Genomic DNA, 18,705 nt, shown 5'->3' on the forward strand with positions numbered 1-18,705 from the left:
TTGAGACTTGCTGTCCGTCGAGCCGTGTGCGGCCTAGCGTTATCACTGACCGCACTTCACAGTCGGCGGGAGCTGGAATAAGAACCTCCATCTTCAACAGCTGCAACGATGCTACTGTGAGAACGCGGGAAGTACCGTTAGTGCATGCGCCATGCTACGTCATTGCTCTATCACGTACGCACAGTCGCTTCGCTCAATATAAGGTTTGCTAGCTGTGGGACGAGTGGGAAACTTACTTTTAGGACGCGCCTCGTATGTTTATTTATTGTAGGTTTGTTAGTAATTTAGTTGGCGTACGGATCTTAGATAATTTTAACAGGCTAGCTTGTAATTTCTTTTGCTTATTTACTTCATTTTATGGAAATATTTTATTTTAATGAATTTGAACATTCCTTTGCTGGCACACGAGAAAACTCTGATCTAAAAACTGAATTTATTTCGTGTATGAGATAACTGAAAGAAAAGTGTCTCCACTACTCTCAACTGCTAAAAGACTGTTTGTGAATTTTCATTAATAGACATAATATGGGGTATCTTTTGCCACGTGAATATGTAAAGAAGTTTCATTAGAAAGTTCTCAGGAAATTGGTTAATTGTTTTTCTTATTGTGACTATTTTTATTGAAAAAAATTATTATACAAGTGCAATTACTATCACAAACTTTGTAGTTTTTTCCCTTACATAAACAACCCTAATTTGACAGTTTAATCTATCGCGACATTTATCAGCGGTGAATGTAGGTACTCGTCGCAGAAGTTCAGTGAAAATTCTTCAGTTTTCCGCTTTCCATGATACGTCTCGTAGAAGCAATGACCGTTTTAGCCCCAGTGTTCGTTGTACTGCCGTATTTCAGTAGCTAAAGTAAATATTCGAGTCTGTTTCAACAAATAAATTGTACTTGACTTTTTGACAATAGAAAGTAATCGCGGTTTTCAAAGTTATTGTTCCATAAAAGATGGGGAACTGCTTAACTAGCTGAACGTCTTGTTATTAGCATCCCATCAAGAACTCTGATCTGTGGTGATAGTTTCAGTTGTAAATGACACATTACCTTGGAAATGCGCCAATATGAGTGTGTTTCCTTTAATAAAAACCATGATTGAAAGTCAGTAGCTATCGCATTGTCCACTAGTACTGATACAAAATAGTATTGAAATACCATATTTCTTTTATTTAAGGCCCTATCGATTGAAGGTTTCCGTCTTCTGGGTTGTTGCGCTGTGTAGTCTGGTCGATGTTAACCAACGTTTCAGAGGTCATACTGCCTCCGTCATCAGGGCGATGAGTATGAAGATTTCTGTCTTCTGGGTCGTTGCGCTGTGTAGTCTGGTCGATGTTTACGAACGTTTCAGAGGTCATACTGCCTCCGTCATCAGGGCGATGAGTATGAAGATTTCTGTCTCCTGGGTTGTTGCGCTGTGTAGTCTGGTCGATGTCAACCAACGTTTCAGAGGTCATACTGCCTCCATTATCAGGGCGATGAGTATGAAGATTTCTGTCTTGTGGGTTGTTGCGCTGTGTAGTCTGGTCGATGTTTACCAACGTTTCAGAGGTCATACTGCCTCCGTCATCAGGGCGATGAGTATGAAGATTTCTGTCTCCTGGGTTGTTGCGCTGTGTAGTCTGGTCGATGTCAACCAACGTTTCAGAGGTCATACTGCCTCCATTATCAGGGCGATGAGTATGAAGATTTCTGTCTTCTGGGTTGTTGCGCTGTGTAGTCTGGTAGATGTTTACCAACGTTTCAGAGGTCATACTGCCTCCGTCATCAGGGCGATGAGTATGAAGATTTCTGTCTTCTGGGTTGTTGCGCCGTGTTGTATGGTAGATGTTTACCAACGTTTCAGAGGTCATACTGCCTCCGTCATCAGGGCGATGAGTATGAAGATTTCTGTCTTCTGGGTTGTTGCGCCGTGTTGTATGGTAGATGTTTACCAACGTTTCAGAGGTCATACTGCCTCCGTCATCAGGGCGATGAGTATGAAGATTTCTCTCTTCTGGGTTGTTGCGCCGTGTTGTATGGTAGATGTTTACCAACGTTTCAGAGGTCATACTGCCTCCGTCATCAGGGCGATGAATATGCCAATAGGGTGTGAGGTGCTAGGTTTATGGGGCCGGAAAGTGAAAGGTGTATTGATTGTTAGACGCAACCTTGATTTGTTAATAGGTTTACAGAAAAGAACGTATTAAACAATAGGAATTGTCAATATTCTAACAAAACTTCTTGTGTTAATACTTTCGGAATCTTCTTTGTGTTCACTGTCGCATTACTAGTGTTATGGACTTGAAAGTTTTCCTTGCGCATTGGCCGTACAATATAATTTTTCAACATCGATTCTTGAACGCCATCAAGATCAAGACGCACCCCGATTTAAAAATTATTATATGTGAAAAATGTGCGTTTTAAAATCGAGGAAATACGGTGACTTATTTATTTTACTCATCTTGAGTCCCTATGTCGTGCTTTAATTCAGAATTTATATCTGAATCCATTAATCCCTGTACCTGTTTGTCATGGTACCTTGACAGGGGATTGATCCAGAGCAAGCCAATTGCATACTCAGGACACCGCAACACAGACAGACGGGAACACATATCCCTGCCTCGAGTGGGATTTGAACTGACGATCACAGTAATGCATACACGCCTTGGACCGCGTGGCAGCTGTGAAAGTCTAATGAAATAATTTTATTTGGAAAAAACGTTATCCAATATTTGTAAACTGAAACTAACGTTTTTGAATGTATGTTCATTCATGTGTGATAAAATGTCAGCGCGAACGCTGCATGTCGGATAACTCGCTGACTAGTTTGGAAAATGAAACTAACGTGAGAAAGCTTTTATATAATCGATTCTATTAATTAGGCCTACGTCAGATATGTGTTTCTGATAGCAAATTAATGTCACCTGTTACTGCAGATATCCACATTAATAAAAGAGTGGAAGTGTTAATGTTCTCTTAAAAGAATAAAATTTGATGAGTGATACCAATATTAAGGTCGTGTTTCTTCCTTATTGTGATTAATCCTGTTAATATTAATGCACGATTAACTCTATAAAACAGAGTCATTTCTGAGAAAATTATAGTTTATTGGATTGTCGGTACATTTCTTGCCTGTTGTACCTGTTAATTTATTATCGTGTTCATAGATCTCCGCCACTGGTCTCTATCCTGAGCCAGCTGAATCCGTTCCATATCTGCGCATCCAGTTACTTTCAAATCACTATTTTTCTTTTTACACTCACGGACCCCATGTGGTCTGTCCTTAAGTGTGTCCGACTGAAATGTTGCATCCTTATCTCAACATTGACGCATTTGAAACTGATTTGGTGATGATTCATTTGATAATTCCACGTTGAAAATTATTGGCGTGACATCGGTATTTCCTTTGTTCAATGCCGTCGCCGTCTGAGGCATCCAGGACATTTCACTTGGTGTTCTTATGGTGGACTCCCAGGATCCTGGATTTACGTCACTGCATGGTGAGAAAAATTGCGGTAATGAAACCACGTGTCGGATAATTCTAGCCCTGTTCAGTCAGTGGAAGAACATGGAAAATATGTTTATAAAAAAATATATCTGGTGCAGTGTCTGTGCTCTGTTTTTTTGTGTTTGTTTGTTATGGTATGCGGACTAGTCCTACTTTGCATCCCCAATTTAGGTCACTAGTAGCTATAAAAGGGCTGTGAAACGTGCCTCATTTTCAACTTCGTTGCACAATATGGTGATCACATAACTGAATGGGGAGTCAGGTGGTTTGGTTGCCGTGGTTTCACGTGTCACGTTTTCTATGAGAGCCGCTCATTTCATAGCCCACGTTCCACAGTAACGTTTGACCGAGCGAGTTATTTTCATAGTTTAATTCAGTGGTCCTAACCGTAAAGGCTGGAATTCTGTTTGATGTATTGCGCTATATTCTTCATATTTATTGGATAATATTTTAAAATTAATAAATGCTGCTTCCTAAAACCAACCTTAGGTTCACCGAATGTCGCTTTTTAGTGGCTAGTATCTCTCATGCTTCGTGTCCCTGAGATCACCTTGCCTTGAGACTGGCTGTTATAAGTGTGGTTTTCCTCCGCCTCTGCACATCCATGTTTGCATAGTACTCTGATAGAGGTCATTTTCGCTTCCTTCCACATTTTTTTCCAATTAATTGCTTATAAATCATTCTAAAATTTTGCATTGTGTAAGAATATTCTACTCTCTTATCGGCATTTTAGAACATGTAACAATAACACAAAAATCTTTATGTACATTCCATGAATTCTTGTAATGAAGGAACAAAAAATGTGATAAAAAAGTAGTTTCTTAAGATGAGTGTCTTGTGGGGTGTTGCACTGTGTAGTATCGCAGATATTGATCGACGTTTCAGAAGTGCTCATTCCCTCCATTATCAGGTTGCCTTCAGTTAAACACAAACGCGAATGCGCCTTTCCTGCAGGCAACACTGTAAAGCAGCTGGCAGAGGTAATCGAGCGGTGCTGCATTCATATGGTAAAATGGACAAGTAATTAACAAAATCGACAGTGAGCTAATTTTCTTTCTGGTTTTATTGCCCGCGGTCGCCATACTTGAAGAAAAACTAAAGATAAGTTGCCTGGTGTAAGAGTAAGGTAACGAGAAGTTAAGGAAAAGAGCAGAAGATGGTTGCTGCTCATTAGCGGTGCAGTGAACATGTAGCATGAATGCCTCTTATATGGTAAATAGGCCACAGGCTGCGTCGCACGATTTCTAAGATTTCATTATTGCTGCTAGTTTCATGTGGCAAGAACTCAGGCGATGGATGACGAGCGCCTCCTCCAGGGTGAAAATGACGTCACTTCTTCTCGTGCAGTGAACTCCGCACGAGCGTCATTACCGCGGTGTTACATTAACATGGCAGAATAATTACGAAGTAAATATAACTTAACGAGTGAGCCGTCCTCAGTCGTAGCTGCCTGGAACATTCGCTAATGGAATGCCGAATATATGAGGTACCCTAGAATACAGAATGTTCACAATATTTGTATCCTATAACCTAGCGGTGAGGCCTGGAGTGTACCAAGTTCGATTCTCAAGCGTGGTACAGTCTATCGTCATTATGGGTTTTATATTTTCCTCGGTCACGCCATGTGATTCCGGGGGCAGTACCTTGAAATAGTCCACGGTTATTTTCTCCGTATTCCTACCTGCTGACTATTTATAATCATACTGCCGTCTCATTCTACTGATTCTCTACAGGCTTGAGAAAATGGTTGATTCATTTTGGAACATTATTTGTGTATTGCCTATTAATGTATATTTTATAGACCCCGACCGATCGTTTGCCATTGATGATGATGATGATGACGACGATAGTAATAATAATAATAATAATAATAAAGTGTGTCATGACAACCAATTGCCTGGCGAAATGTCGTATATCAAATTTTCCTCAGAACATGGACAATTACGAGCATAATTTTCCCATAAAATCTCATTCTACGCTATGTAGCTGAAGTATGTAGTTTAAATGGATCATTAAACAGGTTAGGAGGACTTATTCTTTTCGTAATGCGTAAAAGTAGTTATGCTCTTCAGGGTAATACAGCGATGGGAAAAATATTTCGACTTAAGATTACGGAAATGGCAGGAGAGGAGGCTGCAAAGTTTTTACTGTTCATCAAATATTGTTTAGATGGTCAAATCATCAAATCGATAAGGATAGTCAGATGAGTGAGGCATGTAGAACGCATGTGGGAGATGAGAAGTGTATACAACATTTTAGTTGGGAAACCTACAAGAGACCTTTTGGGTGACCAGTGCAAAGAGAGAGGCCAGTTTTAAAATGGATCTTTAAAAAGTCGGCTGGGAGGTTGTGAACTGGATCATTTGCCTCAGGACAAGGACCGGTGCCCGGGAGTTGTCAAAACGGTAATGAACTTCCGGGTTCAGCAAAGAACGAGGATAATTTTGACTAGCTGAACGACTATAAGCTTATCAAGAATTTTCCTGCCGCATGGAGTGAGTGAATTTTTGAGTTTGTTCGTTAGTTGGTTAGGAGTAGCCATTAATGCCCGTTCCGTCTTCGGAAATCAGTCTATATTTATTTGTCGTCTTATATTTTATTATCTTACATGTCTACGCTTCAGTTCACCTTCAGATGTTCGATGTAGACGGACAAGTTCTGTTGATTTTTATTTGTTATAGGCTATTGTGTTTGTGAATGCTTTCAGTTACTTTCTTGGTTGCGAATTCTCTTCTGTTTTTCACTTTACGTAAAACAATTTTTGCTGCTAGTTGCCGGCAGTCTGCATCATCATTAATGTTCTTTTGTATGTGACCCAGTTTTCAGTACCAAGTAAAAGTACAATATTGCTTGCAAAGTTTTAATTCATTATACTTTCTCGTCTTATCTTTCAGTGTCTTGTTAAAGGTTCAATGTATGGGTTGCATTTTGTGTCTTTTATCACTACCTCTTCCTTAATTTTATCTGCTTTCAGTCGAAATTAATGACCATTTCGATAAAGCTTTTAACAGGTTGTAGGATCTAAACAATATAAGCTGAATAGTCTATTGTGTTCATGAAATATTGTCATGTGCAGTTCCGTGTCCCATGTATGGTATACTTCTGTCTAAAGACATTGTGTTTAAAAAAATAGATAACAAAATGGAAGCCGAACTTGAAAGAGAGATCAAGAAATACAACGTTTCATAATAATACGCCATGTGCGTTACGCAAATCTCGTGAAATAGAATCACCCTGGAAATTTTGTGTTTATCCATCTGTCGGCTTACTTTGTCTCTGAAACTGGAAATTATATATGACTGGAATGATTTCATCCATAGTTCTACATCGCATCTTATAGATTTTTCAAAAATAGTTCCATGTAAGAAAGAAAATTGGCATATCACACAAAATAAATAAATAGCCTATAATAATATATACGTACATATTTTATTTCAAACTATTTTAATTACATACAATGAAAATGTATTTCTTATTCTGTGAGGTGTGATACATTTGGTGTGATTATTATTTAAACATTTCAACAGACAAATGAACACCAAGGTTATGCAGAATTTCAAGATGCATTTGAAATTACGTGTACTCCATGTTCAGTACATATTTTCACTTTTGTTTAAATTATCAAACAGAAGAAACACAGCCACAATTAGAATTTTCCTAATTATTTTTAGAATGGTTTCAGAACGAAAAATGTCCAAAATATATGATCACCCTTTACACCAGTTTACGAAACAAAGATTATTTTGTGGCTGTTATTAGGTTACGTTAACATTATAACTGAATGCATGTGTATATAGGCTATGCCCATAAGTATTAGCCAAATTAAAAACTTAACATATTTCTGCTACAGATATGATTAAATGTCCATAAAATGTATTTTATACCAGTGCTTGTGGAGAATAACGTTGTCTGTGCATAATGACGTTACATTTCTGCATGCCACTTAATAATGTATAACACTTCATTCAGCACAGCCCCTGTTGGAAATCATACAGTCACTCGGCCACTCAAGAAATTCTCCGTCCTTTATGGAAGCCTGAGATTTATTACAGTGTTTACGAAAGCCCGCTATTTGACTGTATCAGCAGCCAGTTTAAACCAGTCCATACCCTCTTTAGTTAGGTTATTTATTAAAATCCATTTTAATATCATCCTCCCATCCACTCCTTTGTCTCAGAACTGGTCTCTTCGTTAACTTTTTCCGATTACACTCATTTCTCATGTCCCACACTTCTACTCCGTGATTTGGAAGTCAAGATACTTTGTTAGGAATACAAATTGTGAAACTCCTTGTTATACATACAGCTTCCTTCGTTCTGTTAAACATCCTCCCTCTCTCCCTCCCACTCTATCATACACTAGCCTTCTCTTCTACTATCATATCTCAACGCCGTCTGCCTTGTAATTACATCATGCCTTCCCTTCAGTTCACTAGACTGAGGCTTTCGTCACAGTTTGAAATCGCTGATCTAACTTGGTTCACAATGGCCACATGCGACGTGATGTGCTATATTGAAGTTACGTTACATATTAAATGAAATCGTATGTGGATCATTTCGCTGTGGGAATTTGCTACGGCGCCACAGAAAAACCTCCTCGTTTCTTTGTTGCTGTAGGAACCGCACAATTTGTTCAACTGTTTATTCCTCTTTCTGATTTGTATGTATGCGTAAGTGACGTAGCGCTTGCTGAGGATTGTGTTACGTTATCCACAGCTACCGAGTGCCACAGGACACTCCACTTCCTTGTATTTTAACTATAGTCTATACTAGCAATTCAAAATACTGAGTCGAACTCTACCAGCTGTATAGAAGGTCTATCATATGTTGACAAGTTGATAGCTACTCAGCTGATCAAGAAATTCTCTATCTTTTTAAGCAAGTCCAATATCCGTGACCGTATTTACAAGAAGCTGTCAAAAATGTATGAATTTCTTAACCTCCTTTCATGCTACATACTCCGTCCATCTCATCCCTGTCACAATAATACTGACCAATTTGATGAAAAGTACAAATTATGCATGTACTCACTAAATTATTTATGGTACCGGTATGTTCATTACCGTGTTTACAAAAGCTTGCCACCAGACCCAACGATAGCCATGTGTTTGTTTCGCTCGCCGCGAGCGTAAGCCTCATCTAGCTGGCTAACAACGCCTTGCTTGCTGGAAGTGACTAACGACTCATTTATCTGATCGGTTCTGTTGTGTTCATTTGTATGGAGTACCACTGAACCACAAAAGTAAGACGGAAGACTTTTTAAAAACTATGACGCTCCACGTTTACGCGATCCTCGGTCACACTTTACTTCGGACCAAATGTTCTTATCAGCACCTTGTTCGTAAACGCCCTGAACCCCTCACTATGCAGTAGATCATATGGAATTGACACTGATGAATTACGAACAGCCATAATTAATTATTAGGATGTTTCGTTTTGTTTCTAGTGGAACGTTCATACTCTCTGGAGGTTGCAGAACTGAGTGTGGTAAAATGGTTTGTTTCAGAACGACGGATACGTCATGGACAAAGAAAAACATGGTCAGGCGCTGTGCCCATACGACCCGCAGCACAACAGCACTGCAGTCTTCGTTGGTAAGTTGCAAAGTATATTTCATATCAACAGCGTTCTGTCTCATGCGGTGCAACTAAACTGCAATTTGTATGAGACAGTTGTTATTCCACTACTTAAATCTTTGTGACTTATTTTGTATAAATAATCCCATAGAAAAATTTGGCTTCTGTTGTCGTATACTGGCATGTTACAATTAACAGCCGGAGAATGTGGAGCATTTCAAGTACTTGGGAAGCATAGTCACGACGGACGCCCTATGCACCAAGGAAGTAAAAGCAAGGATAGCCATGGCCAAGGCAGCTTTCGTCAAGAAGAGGATACTTCTCACTAGCAAGTTGGGCTTGGAGATGAAGAAGAAACTAGTGAAGTGTTACGTATGGAGCAGAGACTTGGACACTCAGGAAGAACAAACAGAAATACCTGGAGAGTTTTGAAATGTGGTGTTGGAGAAGAATAGAGAAGATCAGGTGGACGGATCGAGTGACCAACGAAGAAGTATTGAGGAGAGTCGACGAGCAAAGAAACATTCTGCAGGCGATTACACGAAGGAAAGCTAACTGGCTGGGACATATTATGAGAAGGAATGGATTAATGAGTGATATCATCGAAGGCCAGGTTGAAGGAAAGAGAGGACTAGGAAGAAGATTGATACAGCTAACCGACGATCTGAAACAAGGAAAGAAGATGAAGTTCCAGGAGTTAAAACGAGAAGCTGAGAATAGGGAAAACTGGAGAGCTCTTTTTGGGCAGAGCAATGGACCTGTCGTAAGACAGAACACTGAATAATAATAATGTTACAATTATATATTTATATATTGGGGCCTATCCAGTGGGTACTGGGGTCCTTTCCCGGGGATTAAACGTAGCCGAGGTCAAGAATGAGAAGGTGCTATACCAGCTCTCCCTCCAAGCAGCCTACATGGCGTGTAGCTGGACTCCTTTGCTTATTTACATGTGTGTGTACACACACACACTTCTTCAAAACCAATACTATATACAGTAAAACCCCTCTAGTTGGACACCCCTATATCCTGGACACCCCTCTATATTGGACACTTTTAATTGGAACCGGCGAATATCCTATAATTTTACATGTCCACAATACCCTATATCTTGGACACCCCTTTATCCTGGAACTTGGTCACCCCTTTTGTTATAAGTTGGACAGGTTCATGTACTTAGCTTCACTGCTTTTATGGGAAACATTTACAGTTAGTATTTTGTTGTTTTGAATTTCCGACTGATGAATGCCTTCTACCTGAGGATTAGCTTATGGTTGAGGGTGTGAGACTTTGAACACATCATCGGAATGCATTGAAAGTGTATAGTTATTCCTTTGTTAAACCCTTCACTGTACTACAGTACATATTGCTGGTACAGTTTTAACTTTGTCAGTACAGTACAACCCCACTATAATGCGGGTCGCGGGGGTCAGGGGTAAACCAGCGTTATAGAGAAACCGCGTTATTACGGGAGTGCATCAGAATAATCGGTAGGTACAGTACTGATAGACTATCGTAATTTAAGAGTATACATACTTATTTAACTATGTTACGATTGATTTTTACGGAAAAAGTAATCATTAATTAATTTGGCTTGCATTTTAATATAATTTTGAGTTCTGTGTGAGGATAATTGATGAACTTTTTTCTTTTTTGCTGCGCTATGGGGAACATGAGGTACCCGCGTTATATCTGGAACCGCGTTATAGAGGGGTTGTAATATACTGTGCTTGCAACTGAGTTAACAGAAATTACAGTAGTTAGATTATGTAGGTAAATAGGTTAAATTGTCGGTAAACGTAAAGTATGGTGCCCTTCCCTTTCAGCTTATCCATGCAAGTTTAATTTAGTGAAAACAAAATTTGTAAAAATTTAATTTACCCTTTTCATTTTTCTTATCAATAATTTCCTTTTTGGGAAGGGCTCCATAATACAATTACCACATTGTCATTGCACCACAATTTTAAAGGATGATTTTCCCCTTTCCCTCTATCCTGGACACCTCTGTAAGTTGGACACATTATCGTGGAACCGCAAGTGTCCAAGTTACAGAGGTTTTACTGTATAGGCATACCTCGTTTTATTGCGCTTCGCAGATATTGCGTTTTTAACAAATTGAAGGTTTGTGGCAACCCTGCGTCGAGCAAGTCTATCGGCGCCATTTTTCCAACAGCATGTGCTCACTTTGCGTTTCTGTGTTACATTTTGGTAATTCACGTAATGTTCTCGCATTGATTTTTTAGACATAATGCTATTGCACACTTAATAGACTAAAATATAGTGTAAACATAACTTTTATACGCACTGGGAAACCAAAAATTTCGTGACTCACTTTATTGCGGTGGTCTGGAACTTAACCCGCAATATCTCCGAGGTATGCCTGTATACACACACACATGCACAGTTAATCGTGTCAACGGTAACATTTGGATTAAACATTAAACGGAAATTTGCTTTTATTTTTAGACTACTCTGCTCCTATGAATTTAGAATACACTAAAGTAAAATTACCTCTCGTAATCGGAACGAAACATTACCTTTAATTGAATCTGTTCTTTTAATTTGTGATATTGTTTTACATTTATGTAATTTCGTTCTGGGTATATTTGGGAAGAAACGTTCCCATCAAGAATTCGAAAAAATTAGTCTGTCATCAGTGACGTATTTGTAGAATAGCAGGATTTTAGGATGGCTGTCGTCTGCATTGTAGAACCGTGTAGACTGGTAGATGTTTACCAACGTTTCAGAGGTCCTTTCTGCCTCCATCATCAGGACGATATCCTCCATTATCATCTCCATGATTATAAAGGCAGCATTGATATCCAACGTCGGTAGGCAGCAATCTTCCCGTGCAGAATTCTTTAATGGACTATTGTAAAAAGTTAGGAAGACACTAAATGGAAAAGGAGAAAGAGCGGGATGGTGGGTAGAGAGCGATGGAAAGGGGCGGGGGGGAGATAGTAGGAAATATGAGTCGTTACCACTTGGGCCAACTGGCTGGGTAGTTACGTAATGAGACGATGTGGAAAAGGAAAATAGCTATGTTCAACGCATTGTACTCGTATTTGTATGAGATCTGAGGTGTTCACGGCTGTGAAAACGTGGATTGTGATCTTCAATGAGACGACGTCGTGTAGTGTTATTGGTGTTGGAATAGTGGAAACGGTCTACAAGACTACACCACATAACCCAAATGACCACAATCAACCCAAACAGTTTTGTCGCTAGAAGGAAAAGGTAACCGAAAGTGGCTGGAAAGAGCAGCTTTCCGCTAGGAGCGACTGTCATATGTTTACGCGGCCCCCGCCTTGTGGGTCGGCGAAGTCAAACTGTGGAATGCCGCGTGTCTCTATGTAACCTTTGATGGAATGCATGTTACGAGCTGCCTGTAATTGATCGTAATTAATCTAGCATTACGTGACCGAAGATTTGATTATCGGTTTAATTAATCAGTTGTGACGTGAGGCAGTCGGAAGCATCGGTTTCGAATCCGATTCGGTAATTATTGCTGGATATTTGTGACTGTGGCCGATTGTAAATTCTGAACTTAAGTTTATAACAAGGTGTTAAGAGATGTCTTTTATGGTTATCACTGGAGTTTATTGGGGCTGCTGCGTAACAAATCTGGTCCTTTGTAGCGCTCGCCGATGTGAACTCTGAGGATGAGAGCAGATATTTCTCTCGAAACGTTGGCAGAATATATGGTATATTCACCGTTCAGCCACCTGACGCGGCTCGTAACCCGAGAGTCTTCCAACATTTGTGACTGTGCAGAATGTCATTTATTTATAAGTGCTGCTACCATTAGGCAGTTGTACTTATAAATTACAAAAAGTATGAAAGGGATAAGGAAGGAGAGCAAGAAATGATGTATAAAGAAATCATTCCCTGGTGATTTCAGCTGGCCTTTTCCGGGAGTGATAATTCGAGAGCATTATATCCTTGCCTGAAAGGATTCATGAAGAAGTCTTTGCGGTCCATTTAGAAGTGCTACCTTGCTGTTTCTTTAGAAGAAATGAGGAAAACCATTTAACTCATAGTCGGTGTCTGGCCAAGATTCTAACCGGGCACTACCCTACTGATTGAGCCAAGTTACTCGTTACCGTAGGTACACGCATTTCTTTGTCTACAGTCCAATGCTTAGTGTTGATTTCTGCTGTAAACATACACCATTAGGTTGTTGTGGAAGCCCCATTCAGAATTTTAGATTCAATTTACGGTCCAACCTTTGTGGTAAAAGATTTCTTGTGACTGTAACCGCAAAGGAATAACGAAGAAGTAGCTCTGGTCTTTTTGAAATGTTTCAGTCTGAATTTACAAAAGGAAAGCCACGATAAAGAGTTAGTTAGCCGACAACGTGGTCGAGATGCAAACAGGAGACCTCAGGAATACGAACCAGTCCTGTCAGAACTGTCCTGGTAATATAGGAACAGCCTTCCTTGCCGACACGAGTAAAACCAATATCGAGGATGTTGTGCTCCTCTTTGCCTTTGCAATGGTTGTAGCTAGCATTAAGTATTGCTTTTCTCTCTGCCTTTGTGTTTGATGCCTTTCTGCGTGTCTGCAAGGAAGCAGCGGTTGTTAAAGTTAGACTTCGTATGTAAAACAGAGTCAGTGTGGGGTATGTCATGGATTTGAGGTCAAAAATAGCTCTTTCTCAGTATAGTTTAACTTGTCAGCCACTGATTTTGAAATTTTACCTTTTTGGTGTAGTTTTATAAAAGATTTTCTTACGTAAACCTGAAAATGTTAATATTACTTCTATATGAAGATGGCTGTCTTCTGGAATGTTGGGCCGTGTAGTCTGGTAGAAGTTTTCCGACGTTTCAGAGGTGTTTGTTACACATCGTTTCTTCCTCTTTGTGACTGAATTAGTTGTTTAGAGGCCCCTTAGTGTGCTGTAGAGTTACACAGAGATAAACAGAATATTCCTGATTCGAAATGAAATAAAATTGTGAAATTGACTTTGAGAAATGAGGATTTTTCTGCAGATAATGAACACGCCTACAAGAGTCATAACGGTGTAGTACCCGTTATGGTAAAACAAGCAGACTATGTAATATTATATGACATATATGCAGCCACAGAATTGCACTGCATTATCAAAACATACTATTTTAATTTTTATCTTGTAGCAGTATTTTACATTTTACTTCAAGGTTGTTCTTTTTATTCGTATATTTTTATGTTAATTATTCAAAGAAAAATATTACTGTAAGTACACTTTTGCATTTATGTTTGCGTGAAGACGGATTTGATGATGACACAATCGCCCCGAAACATGTAATCCAAAGCCAATGAAATATAAAATTGTGTTTTAGAATTATTTTGTTCAACGAAAATACCTTATTGAATAATGCGGCGGTGTGTCACGAATTAATTAGTCAAATAAATTACTTTAATAATAATAATAATAAATTTCTTTATTATTAGTGTACTGCATTAACAGCCAGATTCCAATTACAGATTCAGCACAAGAGAAGAATGCAATAATAAATATAACAAAGCAACAATCAGATCATCAAGAAATTACGTACATGTAGAGAGAGTTAATAAACAAATGCAACTTTTGCTGAATATATCAATATATTTGAAATAATAATTTAATTAAAGTTCGTCATTTAGGTTAAAATGAGAAGGAAACATGCAAAAAGAGATACGAGCGTATATAAAACAATCAAGATGATGCTGACGCAATTGGACAGACTAACTGAGTGCTTTGTGCAACCTCCATGGATATTATTGCTGTTGTCTTTATTAGCAGGAACAAGAATTGTGCCAGTAGAAATGCATTGTGTATTTAATTGTAAACGTTTTGCTGTGTGCAGTGAAGGTTAGGAATCGCCTTGTTTATTATTTTCAGTTTTATGTCAATATTTCAGTGTGTACTTTGTAAATAGATTCAAAATTCAATAAACGCGCAATTAATGAATAAATAAATTTAATATTTTGTTTGTTATGTTCAAAGCATAATATTTCTATTCGGAGGGAAACAGCACGTTTTTAGGGACATTACTGAAAGGCAGAATTCTTCTCGTGTTCAGTTGACTGTTGTAATGGACAACGCCATCTCAGAGTTTGAATCCTCACTAGGGCGATATTGTTGTATTTATTTTCGTGTACCGTTATTACAGTGAAATTAAATTATATTTTGGAAAGTCAGATCAGCAAGAACCTAAGTCACCAGCTTTATGGCATACTAATTTAGGAATTATTGTAAAGTACCACTTACATTTTTTTTATCTTAATGAAATTTAAGATCGACAATTTTGTGTAAGAACCTCCAATCTAAAATGTTATCGAAATCAGTGCAACATTTCTTGAGCAACGTTCGATTTTTGTTTAATTAACTCGATAACCGAAATGATCAAGTTGCATTTGATCTATTTTTACCTTTTATATCAAGCATTTTTCCTCTTCAGTAGTATTCAGCGAGTTACTCTAGACATAACGCGCAGAAATGCACGTTAGGCTTTATGTAACGTGCCAGCCACGTTTCTCCGATATTAACCAAAATTAGAATATGTGGACCGATTTTAGTAAAATTCGCCGGTATAAAATTTAATCAAAATCTGTTGAGCGATTCTCAAGTTGTTACTGACAGATACGTGGCAAATCTAATAGGCGCAATTTTTGAACGTGCCTAAAATCAATAACGATACGACACCTGGTTGAAAACACTTAAATTTTGAACATAAAATATTCCTTTACAATAAAGGTACGTGTATTTTATACAGAACGAATTCGGCACATATCATAAGGAGTTATTATATTGTATGTTTATTATAAGACATGTGGAACATTGGTGTTCGTTATCATTTGTGTTAAAAATAGTGGTAATAATAATAATAATAGTAATAGTAATAATAATAATGGTGATATTAACTCTCCGGTCCTGACTGGAGGCTGCAGCCCCGTTATCAGTGCAGGACTCTGCATCATGCGTCACAGAGGGCTCAGTCAGGAACCAGAAATTCACCAGTTGATCATAAAAGTTTATTTATTTGGTGGCTTATTCTTTGTGTTTTGGCACTACTATCCTAGACGGGGTAATGACACAAAACACGGTATGCTGTAAGGGTACCAATTAATGAATTAGTGACCCCTATACGTTGGGATGGGGGGACACGCTACAATTTTGAACGAAAACACCATAGAGAAAAAACTATTTCCCAAATAACGTGACAGTAGCATTGTTGGAGGGGGGATATAAATAGAATTTTGCTTTTTTCTCCATTAATTCTGTGTTAAAAATGGGTGGATATTTTTCAGTGGTAAGTATGGCACTTGTAATTTGTGTTTATTTAAGACCTAAATACAAAATTAAAATTTTAACTTTGAATTTAAAATTTAAGCTATATTATTGTTGTAGGAAGTCGCTACAAATTGTCTGAATGCCACTTTGAGGGATACGTTTTGAAGTGGAGATACTTGGGCCATTAACAGGGGTTTTCTGTGATTATTGCCCGTCAGCTATAGTCTCTGGTGATGAGGAAACTTACGTATTTTTTGTAATTTTGCACGGTGTGTTGTAAAGTAAAGTAAGTAAAGTTTGTCCCACTATACGCCATGTAGGCGTTTGGGGTGAGAGGAGATATAGCTCCTCTCTTCCTTGACCCCGGCACTAGATGGGGGTGAATGGTCAGCATCACTCCCCGGCCGGCTTTATCCCCGGGAAAGGACCCCGGTACCCATTGTAGAGGAGGCTGGGTGGGCCCCAGAGCCGGTCTGGACGCAGAGGCTAGAGGAAAAATCCTCTGCCCCCGTCGGGGATCGAACCTCGGTCGTCCAGCCCGTAGCTAGTCACTATACTGACTGAGCTGTACGTCTCACAAATGTGCTGATTCTGAAAGAAAATTATTGAATAGTTTCTTAATGTGGGTGTGTTTGCAACAGCGAGTTAGCATATTTAATCATTTGCCACGAATATTAATCAGTTGTTCATCTTCCAAAACCGCGAGTCGATAAGAAAGGAAAAATGTTTTAAAAGTTTGAGAAATTTTGATGTGTGTTAAATAGCCTAATAGTCTGATACAATTTAATCATTCCGGTTTCATCAGTGTAGTGACAAAAGCAGACCAGATCCAAAATCGTGGGTTACTTGTGACGAGATATTATCCGTTGTAGTGGGTACTCGAGCATCACTCTTGGTTTCCGCCGACGATGCAAGACCTTTTGATGGCTCCCTACCCACATTCGGTGGGTGTCATGAAAGCCAACTGGCGTCACGGAGGGATCACAGACGGCGGACGAGCGGTCACCACCTGACCTCCGTGGCGGTCGATACGGCGGCTGACGGGGAAAAAACCCCACAAGGATATGCCACTGTCACGGGTTGCTGGAAGGGGCGCTGTCGCGTTGCGGCCGTGTAGATTACTGGGAAGAAATCATTGCGCGTGTGGACGCTGCAAATAGCCAATCAAATTACTCGACAGCGGGTTGTTTGTAAATGTGTGTTGTCAGAGACAGGGCCAGAGCGAAATGTTTCGAGTGTGTCGGACACAATTTTTTGTAAGAGGAAAAGTTGTTTGCAAAATCAGGAATGTTAATTTTTGCGGACCAGGTATGTTCTCGCGTGGTTCAGATATGCGTTTACATTTCGATATTTCTGTTTCATAAACAGAACTTTTAAAACATTTTGAACTGGAGCATTGTCGATATAATAAGCGAAGTATTTTTTAAAGTATTAGTTTCATTTCTGTTCTGATCGAAGCTTCGTAGTTTGCGCTCAGCACATTTTGTGGCCTTCAAATGAAAGAGAATGAGATGACCGGGCCGTGTAGCGCGGATGGCAGACATGAGAAATGCATACAAAATTTTAGTCAGAAAACCTGAAGGGGTGGGACCACGTGGAAAACCTTAGCAAGAATGGAAGGATAATATTAAAATTCACTTTGAAGAGGGGTGCAGTTGTGTAGACTGATTTATCTGGCTTATGATAGGGTCTCGTCGCAGGCTGTTGTGAACATTCTGACGTAGATCTGAAGCTTTCACGGCGACTAAGTATAATAAATTCTTCTCGGGCTACGAGCCATGTAAAGTGGTTTAATGAAGAAAACACCATCGTTTTGAGAACCGTCTTCGTCCTCAGGGCGATGATTGGAGGCAGCAAGGACCTCTGAAACGTCGATAAACTTCTATCAGACTACACGGCGCAACAACCCAGAAGACAGCCATCTTCACACTCATCGCCATGAAAACCTCAAATTGTAAATAGCCATATTCTTACCACGGAACGTCTCGGATCAGTGGTTATAACGGCTTCGCATGCAGGTCCTGGGCCTGCATCTCGGCCGGGAGACCGAATTTTATGAGCGTGACAAGCCACAAGATATCGATGCTTCTTTAATAACTCCCGCCAGTAATTCCATGTTGGATGCTGTTAGACGAACTTGCCAGTTTCACAAACCACGACGAACTACTTCGGCAAGGCATGAAATGGACGTATCCCGAACCAGTGGCCGCGCCTTGGTAACACATACGCAGTCCGTGGTATCCTATTATCCTGTCACTAAATAAAACTGCACGATGCATGCGTCCTCTCACGGGCATATTTATTACACATTATAGTCGTGTGAGAATTTTTCGTTGTTTCCTTATAATTTATGTTAAATATCCAGGTCATTGCTTCTATTGTAC

The 18,705-nt window shown here is 39.3% G+C and overlaps 1 protein-coding gene across 7 annotated transcripts in view; it reads left to right on the forward strand.

The window, feature by feature from the left end:
• Sema1a (semaphorin 1a) overlaps positions 1-18,705 on the forward strand; it is a 799,656-nt gene that overhangs the window by 725,440 nt on the left and 55,511 nt on the right. For all 7 annotated transcript variants that reach the window (XM_022079449.2, XM_087343635.1, XM_022079438.2 and 4 more), the window contains one exon: positions 8,997-9,084. In XM_022079449.2, the coding sequence (XP_021935141.1) occupies positions 8,997-9,084 (88 nt within the window). The remainder of the gene's footprint in view (positions 1-8,996; positions 9,085-18,705) is intronic.

The sequence above is a fragment of the Zootermopsis nevadensis genome, unplaced genomic scaffold (assembly GCF_977971745.1).
Source record: "Zootermopsis nevadensis isolate Lab colony 2312 unplaced genomic scaffold, Znev_1.0 Znev_ptg000006l, whole genome shotgun sequence".
In the NCBI taxonomy this organism is placed as follows: Eukaryota; Metazoa; Arthropoda; class Insecta; order Blattodea; family Termopsidae; genus Zootermopsis; species Zootermopsis nevadensis.